The sequence below is a fragment of the Pogonomyrmex barbatus genome, unplaced genomic scaffold (assembly GCF_055798465.1).
Source record: "Pogonomyrmex barbatus isolate J1 unplaced genomic scaffold, ASM5579846v1 scaffold5, whole genome shotgun sequence".
Taxonomy (NCBI): Eukaryota; Metazoa; Arthropoda; class Insecta; order Hymenoptera; family Formicidae; genus Pogonomyrmex; species Pogonomyrmex barbatus.
This window is the reverse complement of record NW_028297149.1, coordinates 10,756,452-10,769,531: the sequence shown is the minus strand read 5'-3', so window position 1 is coordinate 10,769,531 and position 13,080 is coordinate 10,756,452. Positions and strand designations below refer to the sequence as shown.

General features: G+C 40.5%; 1 protein-coding gene across 1 annotated transcript in view; it reads left to right on the top strand.

Annotated features, from left to right (window-relative positions):
• The window catches only part of LOC105431367 (uncharacterized), a 40,212-nt gene that overhangs the window by 15,713 nt on the left and 11,419 nt on the right, over positions 1–13,080 (top strand). The window contains exon 2 of the mRNA XM_089081773.1: positions 10,660–10,765. Coding sequence (XP_088937899.1) covers positions 10,660–10,765 — 106 coding nt within the window. The remainder of the gene's footprint in view (positions 1–10,659; positions 10,766–13,080) is intronic.

Genomic DNA, 13,080 nt, shown 5'->3' with positions numbered 1-13,080 from the left:
ACGGGGGAAGAGAGAGTGTGGACGAGATAAAAAATATCAGGCCGATCGTATTAACCGCCAGAATAGTCGCGACAAAAAAAGAAGGAGCGATATGCTACAGATGATCTGGATTAGGTTTGCTTTCAGTTTTGTAACTGCTCCAATTGCGATAAAAGTCATTAAATATACGATCGCGACGAAAACTATCTTGATCAATGATATTTGTGAATAATTTTTCTCTTAATGGAGATGCATATTTTATATACAGGAGAGAATAGAAAACTTGCGCATTTAACGAGAGAATGATGTGACAAATAATGTGTTATCGACAGGATGTTCAATCTACAAAAATGGAAGTAGGTGACGCGTGACGAAAAAAAAAAAAAAAAAAAAAGAGCAAAACACTTGTGACAGATAGCTGATGTTACTATCCTCGATTGACGCACTGATTGCTCTTGCAGCATATTACTATACAGTGCCACGTTGTTACAACAATACCGACTACCATATGCATTAACGCACAAGAAATTCCGTCAGTTTTTTCGTAAGTTTTGCGTGATTAACAATCGCGCAAGTTTTGCGTGATTAACAGAACGTGACATGAAATATTGCGAATATTTGAAATGTCAGAGAACGATAATCTCGTGAGACACGCAAATCGAGATTTCCTCCCACCTCCCTCGCAGATTTTATTAATACGCAAGATAATCTTGAAATTGCGTTTCGCGTTTTCGAATCTGCGTACACGATTGCGCGCTCCCCAATCCGAACTCCCGAATTCCCCCACGGAAAAAGAGATTCTCCGGGTCAATCAATTCGCTAATCGGGGATTATTCGTCAGGACGGGTCGAGAATCGATACGCATACGAGAAAGGAAACCACTTTCATTTCATTCACGAGGACGAGGATTTTGTTAGCCGGAAATTCGTGGCGTGCCTCGGCCGGCCGCGATTGGCTCGCATTAATTCTTATCGACGTAGATTTGGCCGCCGTGTAACACGACTGGACTTCCACGCATGCACGCACGCACGCACACACGCACGCACGCACGCACGCACGCACGCACGCACACACGCACGCACGCGAGCGGCCGCACACAGATCGGCGACGAGTTCCGTGTGCGTGACACGCACTTTCGACGCTGTGTGGTCCACATGAGAGAGAGATAAAGTGAAACCGTGGGGCCACGCTGTCTCGAGGCCCGCCTCGATTCCGGAGTCATTTACACGCGAACTTATCCACCTAGTCCCAAATTCTCTCTCTCTCTCTCTCTCTCTCTCTCTCTCTCTCTCTCTCTCTCTCTCTCTCTCTCTTTCTCGGCGTATTCGCCGGGGGGAATAGAACTCATAAATCCTAACCGTAACTTGTTATCGCAATCTGCTTCGACTTCTCGCTCGCAAATCACCCGGCCAATGAATCTGGAACCGCGCGCAAATTACACGGGAGATTTGTTCCGTTTTCTCAGCGTTGTTCGCAAGATTGATAAGCGAGGCCACGTTGATTTTTCGTACGTCCCGCACGTCCGATTGCGAAATAAAGCGAATCGCACGAGATGATTATTATTCGCGAATGAAATAAAAAAAAAAAAAAAAGGAATATTAATAATAACCGTAAAATTTATGTCACGCGATAACAGTGATAAAGTCGAGGCCCATCGAAGCTCTTTCGTCTCGAGTGTAAAAGCGGATAGCATCGTCGGCTATCCACACACATGGTTCTCATAGTTCTCATAGTTTCCACCGACTCGCCTGCTCGGCACATTATTTTCCAACCCCGCGAGGGAGCTATTATGTAAAACACCTCGCATATACGGGCACCATAAAGTCGAGTGGCCTTAATTCAGAAACGTCGTGCATAATTAAAGCTCTTCCCACTGGTTTCGCCCGGTGCATTAAGCCGACCCGTGGCGGTAAGGCTCCCCCGCGGCTTGACTTTCCTTCCCGAACCGAATCGATCGTAAATCATTCTTCCTCCGCGGGGATTTTCGTCGGAAACCATCACTTACGTCCGTTCGACTTTTGTAGAATCGAACGGAAATGCGCCGCGCCGGGGTCCATCCGAGAAAAACCGCGATGCATTTGCACTTCTCTCGTCTCTTTCCCTCCTTTCTTATCTCGAAAATAGTATTTATCGACATAATTGACGTGCGAATTTGTCGAATTTCAATGCAAAATTTATACCTGGTATATCATGAATTATGAAATCAACTTGAGAGATTTATCCTTTCGCATTTAAATGCCAATCGCCAAGTCCATTGGCAGAATGCGATGAATTTATCACTTTCCCGTCGTTATATGTTACATTTGTGATTTGCCTTTTATTTATTTATGCTATTATTTATGCTTTATTTATGCTAGGCATTTATTTATGCCGGCTACTTTTCTCTTCTCATCCCAAATTAAATTTATGCTTTCATCCTTTTTTATTTTTTAACTAACGAATTATCGTTATTAGACAGAAAAATCGATCTTCTACAAATTGTATACATTGGACAATTGATTGATGCAATTCGTGTATATTCAATAAAATTGATGATCTTAAATGGATTAGCATACGATTTCATAGAAGCTCAAAGCGTATCTAAAGTACTCTTTGCAAACCGAGAAAAAATTGAGGAGAACATCGAAAATGAACGATTTTTTTTCTCTGATAATTCAGACAAGACATTCAATTTTTCGACACCATATTACATTTATGCTCTATATATATATATATATATATATACATCTATAGGATTTTTAAACTACTTTGAAAAAGATTTTTATAAAATAAATATATTAAATTATAAAAGAATTTGAGCTTCTTTTACTCTGCAAGAATGTCATTATTTATTCAACAATTTTTTATTTCTCCGTCTGTCAAGAGGTTCAAAATTTTTAATTTGTTTTCGTTATAAAAAGTTTTTGTTATTATTTATCTGTCTGTCGAGAACGAAAGCTTTTTTTAACTACGGTGGGAAAAATAATTCTCAATTTATTATATTTTCGAGTGAGTCTTTATTTAACTTGATGATTTTTTTAGTTGATGATCTCGATATTTCTCGTTTGCTCTTGGAACGTCTATAAAAGGCGCGATAGAAAGAAGTGACTTCGATCGAACACAACGTGATGGAGTTAAGTCGGAGCTTCCCGCAAGGGGACGGATGTTCGAAGGAGGTGGGACAGATTCGTCGGCTTTCCGAGCAACATCTTTCTGTCGGCGTCGCTGTCTCAATCTCGCGAGACGACGTGGTATCGCTCTTCTCTTTGCACTCCTTATGACGTACGATCGCTCGCGCGCTCCTTCGAAAGAAACACGTTACGTTGTGGCCCCGCGAAAACATGAAGACGTACGTTCGCATTCGTTTCGCACGCGGCGAGGCGAAACGAGGCGCGGCGGGGCGAGAGGGGTACGTAACCCCTTAAGGAAATTAGTCACGGTCGCGTTCGGCCGGGCCCGGTAAGGCGAGAAACTACCTGAACGGCCGGCCGACACGCCTGAGTGCGCGCGGGCTTGTTGAAGAGCCGATAATTGCTTCCTCGCACCTGAAATTAGTAGCGGTCGCGGCCGGATCCCCTGCGATCGCGGCCTTTGTCATTCATACACGCGCCTGCAATCCTTGCCCGCAACGCGGGCTTTCGGGCTTTTCCCCACGAGGGATTTGACGAGGGCGGATTCCTTGCCGCGGTATGCCCCGGGAGTTACCGAATTTCTCCTGTGTCGTAACTTCTTCACTTCCCGAAGTGACCGCTTCCCCCCTTCGTGATTGGCTCCAGCCGAATATCCGATCCCTTCCCAGGAAATTCGATTCGCATAATTGTGCAACGACTCATGCATGACCCCGTGGGACTAGGAAGAGCGCCGATACTGTAAATTAATGGCGAAACGATACGCGATAACGATCGCGCGAGTATCCACGTGCACCATTAGTTTGAAGTTTAATTAACCCCTCATTTTCTTTTACTCTTATTTCTAGAAAGAGACAGAAAGATAAAGTGATTGGTATTAATAAACGTCTATGGGAGAGCAGCATTGTAATAATTAAAATGTTAAAGTAATAAATTATAAATTATTACTAACACTATTGTAACGAATTATCGGGAAAATATATTAAATAGTGATACTTTTTTTCATAAAAAAGATAATTTGTACATTAAAAAATTTAATTAGAATAATCGAGAGAAGAAATGTTTTGTGTGGTCGCGTCCGCCGTAATACTTTTCTAACGATGTAAACGTTAATTATACATTGTACGCGGCTGCTATGAGAGAGGAGAGTCATATAAGAGAGAGAAAGAGTTCTTCTTTTATGATCGCGTCTTGGAACTTTTACCTGTGACGACAACATAATACGCGGCTTACATGTGCTGATTCCCATAACGATCTATGTCAGAATATGCGTGATTCATTGAGCGTTCATTTAATAACGAGCAGTAGTTGCAATTAGCACTTCGTGGAAGATTGAAAGCATTTAGTAAGCATTAATCGACGTGAAAATGTTCGTGAGATTTTTTTACATTAAGCGATTAATCTCACGTATTATTCGTAACCGAGTTCGTTTTTTTTTAGAATTTACAGATGTTTCCAATTCTAGATCATAAAGATCCTGTGTGGTAAAAAATTCCGTATGATAAATGTTTAATGAATGCCATTTTTATATACGTGACTATACAAAAAAAAAAAATTAACTCTATATTAAGTCTATATACTCATTTTTAATATTATTTAGGATGTATTTATTTTTATTTTATTTTTGTAGCGTATATTTTTTTTTAATAAACAACACATGATATATCTCATTAATTATATAAATCGTGTTCTTTCTGGAATGATTTGTTAATTACTGGGATATTAACTGGGTGCTTTACTCGCTCGTTTTTAATTCACCGAGTGACGATAAGTTCACTTCTCCGACGAGAAAGTACTAGAGCGCCGAGATTCTTTCAGAGGGAAAAATAGCGTATATAATCGTTTAACCGTATTTGCATAGTGGAGCAATGCTCGTCGGTAATGCCTAATTGACGTTCCTGTGACCTTAACGATGCGCTAATTTCCCGAGGATAATTCTTTTAATTGATCTTTGTGCCACAAAGTTTCAGGACACGATCCATTTTTCTGCGCTCTTTTTTTTCCCCCCTTTCGGCCATTCATTTCTTTCCTCGTTCTTTCAGACGTTCTATTCACGCATAAATTAACCCCGAGCGAGCCGGCGACTCGTAAAGCTGCTGAGAGGAACCGTATTTGGCGGATGAGGTGAAAAATGAGACGGCCGCAGACTGAATTTTCACTCTGGCGTTCGCGATCCCGTAGGATACGAGACATTATGGAATTTCGGAGCTGGAACTATTCCATCCATGCTTGAAATTCATTGTCGGACCTCCCGCCGGTACTCAATAAGTTCAAAGTGGAATCGCGACATTTCTTATAAAAAAAAAAAAAAAAAAAAAAAAGGAAAAAAAATCAACTGTTCTAAGCGGGACGAAACTGAACTCCGAGAGGACCGGAAACAGCCAATAATAACGCGCAAAATAGAAAACGTCCGATTGTCAACGAATTTAATCAAGACGTATTTAATTAAACGCCGACCTTTTTAATCGCCACTGCGGCGAGGCACTCGAAAAATTGCGTCGGATGAAATGTTTCAGGCGGAGACAAGTAAATTAAATTCCGTTTAACAGATGTATGGAAGTGGGCGCGATCAAAGCCGGACATCGTTTTTCGATAATTACGCGCTACACACGCGTGACGTTTCTCACGCGGTGGTTTTATTTTTCCGAGTATTTATACATCTTATCGCAGAGGCAGCGGAACTTGGTCTTGGTCAATTAGCATTAATTGCACGATCGCTAGAAACTCGTATCCCGGGCGTCCTTTGACTTTCTCCTGCCGGACTCTCGTCTACCGACGGACAGGAAAACGTGAGCGTACATGCATGCTAATTATTAATTAACGATCGTTTAAAGCCGCTGGCGAATCATCTGATGTGTGCACGCGCTCGTGCCCCGCGTTTATTACGCGCACAACGTATATATATAAATACGCACGCGTAATTACACCTATGTCTGATTCCATGAATATTTATAAATTGTAACGTATTTATAACACATACGCGTGTATACAAAATTAGCTGGATTATCGAATTTTAACTTGATTAATCTTTTATCCGGATCTTTTATTATGGGGGACGAATGAAACACTCGTTACACGGGCTAAAAAAAAAATGTTTAAATAAAAGATAAAGTTATAATTAGAGTCGTGCGAGATAATCATGGTGATCGATATTTTTCTCATTTTACCTCTTATTTAAGATGTAATTATTGCCGTGTTTGCTACTATTTTATAATTCAGAAATTTCGAGCGTTCCTCTCTCAAAATAATCACCATCGAGCTTTCGCCAAAATTTCTACATTTCGGTCGTAACTTTCCTTCTCTAAGCATATATTATCTTCCTTCGTAATCTCGAGTTGATACATTCGGATAGATGAAATTACCATAAAACCGCTATTATTAAAACTCTTATTTATCTTTCTAATTTTAATTTTGTTTCTAAGCCACGGAATTTCTTCGGCATTTATCGATGATCAATCAACTATCGGGAAAGTCTAACATCATCGAGGCTATCGTGATCCTGATTTGATCTTCAAGGTCGGATGTCGCCGATCCTATAGGCGGCTTCGCACAAAGCGATCCCCTTTGCCCATTTGCTCGAGTGTTTCGCCTCTCTCTTTTTCTTCCTCCCTCTCTCTCTCTCTTTCTTCGTCTCGCTCTTTTTTTTTCTGGGAATCTCGTTCAAGAGAAGAGATCGGCGCCCGGAGCAGCGTCTACCGTTAGCACGTGTGTCTCGTTATGCCGCGATTCCACGTGCAAATACGACGAAAGCAACTTTCAGCAAGTTTCCGTCCTGCAAAGGAGCACAATAGCCCTTTGGCCCGTGGTCCAATTTCTTGTATCTCTATGTATACCAAAGTTTTATCCCCCCCCCTCCCCTAATCGTAGATCAGCAAACTTCCCGAGAGCCCGTCGAAATTTCAATGTTGCATAACTCTTCCTTAATTCGTTATCTTCTTTGGACTTGAGTCTAATAAATTGTAATGTATTCCGTTGTATTCCGAAATGCCACGTTTTATTTTAATAAAATATTTTATCGGTCTCGGAAAGTGACGGAATTTATATTATAATGATTTTTTATGTGTGTTTAGAAAACTATACGATGTCTGATACGTTCCAATTATGCAACATGATTTCATGCACTTTTTCACCATATTAGACGGACACCACTTGAGGGAACGCGTGCACAGCGTCAATGATCGGCGGAAATGATTCGCTGATGAGCCACGAGAGCGAGTCGATTCATTTACACCTGACGCGGGTGAAAGTATCATCGTCGATCTCGCCGATGCGAGTTTGCCGATAACGTTCGCACATTCGAGAATTTTCAAGCCATTTCAAGTGCATCAAATCCGTATAATGTCGTTTTAACGAATCAATTAACAAACGTAGTACAACATTGGCGAATTTTTTGCTATTTTTTTGTCCTGATGACATAATCCATGACAAAAAATTTGTTCGTATCGCCTTGTCGTTGTTCGTTTTTCAAATAGATTGCAAACAAATATTCTGTCCGTAAAATTCCGGCGGTCGGATTTATGAATTCAATTAAATTTTTAAATCTTTTTTATGCGTGCTAAAACACATGTTGAAAACAGACTTGCAAAATGCGAGCCTCTTTCAGCTTATCGAATTCGAGACGAATTTATGAATATAAGTTCTGAAACGGTTTTAGGATAGCTTGCTGTGTTATTTAATTGATTTTGGGATTTCTCTCGTTTTTGCCAGAACGACATGTTAACTCATTAAAATTTATTTTTGATTCGGACTCGGAATTATTTAAGCTATCGCTTAATGCGATTCTTCGAAGTTATAAATTTATAAAGTTGTTTCTGGCACCGCTTTAAAAACTGACTGGTAAACATTTACAATTAGTGCTGCCGCAGCGAGTAGTCTCTCGCGAAAACTACAGGACGCCGTGTTTCACAGGATATCCTACTTTCCCCGAGTGCGAGTGCATTACTCCTAGATTACGACAGGTCTTCGATGTCTCCGAGCTATAGATATAGCCGCTTATTAACCCATTAGTATGCGAACCTTCGAACGGATGTCATGTTCCTACACGCACGAGGCCACGTCTTGTTCGTCTACGTTCACGTGAAGAATATCTAAATATCTGTCGCTTCGTCCGTACGAAGTGTGCACAAGCAATACTATGTATTTCCTTTGAATCGTGAGGTCTGAGAAATTTAGATAAACGATCTCTTACTTGTCTCTCTCTCTCTCTCTCTCTCTCTCTCTCTCTCTCTCTCTCTCTCTCTCTCTCTCTCTTTCTGCCAATTGAAGTCACAAAATGTATGTACGCGAATGTATAATTTTCGCGGTTAGTGACAGTGACCCAGCCGCCATGGCCGCTCGCGTCTGGTCCCGCTTCAAAGACTTTCTCGACGTGGTCGTTAAGAGGTATGATCGAATTCCCCGTCGATCGATGAACGCCGAGGCATCTAGCCTCTGGGAGCTGTCCTCGATCTTGCGCAAACATACGGTTTGACCCATCTCTTTTAGCGCTCTTTAGCTTTTGTTTAAGAATATCTGATAGTACCTGATTTATTTCGTTTTTATCTTTCTACAACTGTGATCTTTGAGAAGAATCTGGAAGAAATTGAAGTAACTATCCAAATTTTACGTTTTATATAATTCGCAAACTTTGTATATATATATATATATATATATATATATATATATATCTATATTTTATTGTAAAATGTGTAGCTGCAATATATTGCGCGTAAGTATCGGTATTAAATTTCCGAGGTAATTTCAATCGATTCGTCTCCTTAATCAGATTTCGTTCATCTCGTAACTTTATTATCAGCCCAAGTTCTCTCGGATCGGCGTTCTCCCGATTCGGCAAGGATTCCGCACTCGTGGTCGTGAGAACGCAATTTTGATCGACTCTGCCGGTCGATTGGGGCAGGTCACGACCCCTCGAAAATTATTCCGCTCTCGCATATAGCGGGAGAGCAGTTAACAGCAAGGTCTCTTACGACTCACTTTACAAGACATTGGGAGATCCTTTCCGGATGTCGTAAAGGATACATTGATCCTCATCCGTATGTTTCGCGAACGGCCGGGCGAGGCATGACGGTTTGTCGGAAAAGGGTGTTGTAGTCACGTCGTGCCGCTGCTACACACCGTCGGTATTACGTTTCGTCAAAGTATTCGTAAACAACCGTACGTGTTATAGTTATATTTTCGCGTATTCATGGTGCTTTTACCGTATGCCGACGCGATACTAGTTATTTAATTCATTCGATACGCTCGCACGTCTCTGTCATTCAACGAACTACTCTTTTTTATTATTTGATAATATAAAAGCAGAATTATTTGATCCCATTGAGGTAATATTATACGCCAATGCAGAACAGCGTAAAAAATTACACCTTCGTATAGCGTACAATCACTGACATGCAACGGAATGGCAACGGAATGAGAAAAGTTATGAAAGGGAACTTGGCAGCTTCGATCCTGCCTTTTGGCACGCGACCTCGATAGATTTACGGTGATGTAAGAGAGATGCTTGAACGGACTTAGATGCATCGCAAGTGTGTCAGATATTTATTTAAATAATTACATAACGTAAGAATCGTATCGCAAGTATGATGTATAAATAATTCTTTTCTATATTTCTTTTCTATATATTTCTTCTTCTTTTACATATATATTTATAGATTTGAAAGCAATAATGTCTGTGTACTTCGTCAACTTTAATATTAATTTTCGTTGTTGTACTTTGTAACGTAACGTTAAACAGCAAACGTGTTATTCGCCATTACCGTACGAACTGATATTTTATCATTAATATCATGCTTGGCTGGGACAATATCGTGGGTTTTATTCCGCGCCGTCGAGCAGATATTATTTCACGTGCGCATATTTACACGTTTGTAATTAATGTCGAGCCCATCATCCCGTCCATTGATCGTGTTGGCCAACTGCACTCTGGATACCCAATTAGACGAATTAATCACATTTCTGCTATCGCATAGCCGCGATATAACTTTTAAACGATGGAGGACACGATGCTTCGCGCATGTTTCATGAATACGAGCGGTCGTGTTTACTTCGTTTCGTGGATAAGCAAAAAGCTCGATGAATAACGCTTTTTAATACCGAGTACGTAAGATTTATTTGTCTCTCGAAACAAGGGTGTTATGATTCTCTCCATGATACAGAACGCGCCCTCACCCTCCGGAAATCGATTTCCGCGATCTGTTAAAAAAAAGTCTGTAGAAAAGCAATATAATATAAATATAAAATAATATAAAGATGAAATAGAAAAATATAAATCTAAAATAATTTAAAGACGAAATAGAAAAATATAAATATAAAATAATATAGAGATAAAATAGAAAAAAAAAAATATATATATATATATATATACATATATAAAACAACATAAAAATTGTAAAATTTCTACGATACAGCTTTCCATTATGAGAATCCCCATCATTGCGAATCACAAGCGGAACGCAAACGATGATCGATACTTATGATTCCATTTGATCTGATTCAAAGTAGCTGTTGAGCGAAGCAGAGAGCCGCGTGATGTGATTATTCGGCGGTCAATTCAATTCGCTTCTCGCTATTTCAGATGATGCCGAAGAGATTGACCGAGCTATCCAGGTGGCTGCTGCTGGCTGGGCTTTTGTGCTGCTCGTCCTGCCAGAATGTACAATCTTCCTTCGAGAATAAAACCAGTAAGTTTCAGACCGCCCACTAACCTCCTGTCCTACACGTGACGTAACCACTACGTGTCCTGCGAAATATTTTCCGTTGAGCGAATAGAGAGCTCGAGAAAATGGCGAGCTCGCATGTTTAATATTGATAAAATCCTTTTCGTGCTGTCATTATTTTTGTAAAGCTTCGCGGTAACATTCACTCGTGCAAATTTGATTTCCGATGCATGATTTATTCAATCTGTTTCAATCAGAAACCGGTAATGCAAGAAGAAGCGTAATGCGTTATGTTACAATATGATATTTCGATAAAACGTAGTGAAATTCTCAACAAAATAATAAAAAATCAGTGAAAAAATTCTTATTATAAAACATGGGAAGAGTTAGATGTCTAAAGTAAATTAAACATACTTATAAATATTTATATTAATTAAGCGTACCTGTCGAAGAAAATAATTTATTACAAGCTTACAGTTTTTAATCAGATCAGAGAAAATAAAGAAAATTTGAGATACTTAAAAACGTAGCGAGTGTATTTGCTAATGAGGGCAATTTGTTTGATAAGAATCGCCATTAAGTAATTTGTAATTATGTGTGGTGTGATCTTTGCATTTTTTTCGGATTCGAATTTTAGTTATTTTGTTGCACGACAAATTTTACCCATCGGATCGCGCTTGAACTGCAAAAACCATTCTGCGGGTACTTCGATCGTCGTATTGCAGGCGTGGAAGCTGCGGGAAAAAGGATCCGAGTCGGAGAGCGCGTCGGAGAGCGCGACTTCGCGTCGCGACGTCGTGTCGCGACGCTGCCATCACCTCCAACATCCTGCTGGAAATCCGATTTCTTACTTTTTGAACTAGATATTGGATTTTACAGACCGACGAATGTGTACGGTGATCAACGAGTAGAGTAACTCGGCACGTAGTTAACTGGAGATACAAGTATTATCGAGTCCAGGTCGGTTGACGTTTTGCGCTTTTCCTAACCAAAAAAAAAAAAAAAACGTAAATAATAAATAAATTCGATAAGAAATGCTCACTCGCGGGAAATCTTTCCGCTCAAAGTGACATAAATGTTTTTATTTCTTCGAGTGCCTCACGTCTGCGCGACAGTGACCACTCCTATGTGTTTGTGTTCCATCTTCACTCATTCTTGACGCATTGCGGTAAAATGAAGAAGTAAAGAAGAAACGGGGAAGAAACACGCCGATCCAAGGCGAATACAGGGGGAAAGTGTCACGAAACTTTTGGCGACAAAAATCTCATCTTGTTTATGCCTTCGTACGCTTGATTAAATTTGTTGATTCATCCGATTTAAGAGACGGGAGACGGAGGAAATTCTTGTGATTAATGCAATGAGGCGTATCGATTCGGCACATCCGTCCACTTTCGCTTCCGAACAGGCTGCCGAACGTTACTATTAATCTTAGCATAAATCTTGATCAAAATTAGCTGCACGTCATGCGTTACGCGTTGCATACGCGTGTGCGTCTCCACGTACGTATCAGTGAGGCGGGTCAGTGGGTCATTCTACTCGGTGCTAAAAGACACGCACGCACGCACGCACGCACGCACGCACGCACGCACGCACGCACGCACGCACGCACGCACGCACGCACGCACGCACGCACGCACGCACGCACGCACGCACGCACGCACGCACGCACGCACGCACGCACGCACGCACGCACGCACGCACGCGCACGGCTGGACGTATCTTCGATTAATTCGTGTGTTTGCGCTGCACGCGATTTTCGCGATCGCATAATTAAATTGTTTTTGTCGGATGGCTAATATGTGACATTTGTGGTAAAAAAAAAAAAAGGAAGTCGAAATTTGGCGATCCATACGTCTAATTATTAACGCGGTAAATCATCATTAACGTAAAGTAAATACCTTTAAGTATTAAAAGTTGCTGAAAAACTTACATGAATAATTTATATATCTTTAACTGATACTTGTTCAAATAATTTCTCATATAAATGCGACTTGACCGAATTTATATTTACTTAATTTAACTGATTGAGTTTGAAAATGCGATATTTACGGTAATTCTAGATCCTCGCTTACAGGCTCTTACAAAAATGTAAACTTTTAAATTTACTTTTTTAAGTTTCAAAGTTACATATATTTCATTTCAAGAAACAGTGGACATTTTACTTATGAATTTCCTTATTTGCATAATGATACGGGGACAATTGAATTGCCAAGACTTAAGCGGAAAACGCGATGGCCAATTGCGATCGCTAAAAGTTCTCGTGCGAGGCGTCGCGTCCGTAAGCATTGAATTGTAATTTTTAATTTGCCCCACGTCGTCCTAAGCGGGTTTCTCGCCTC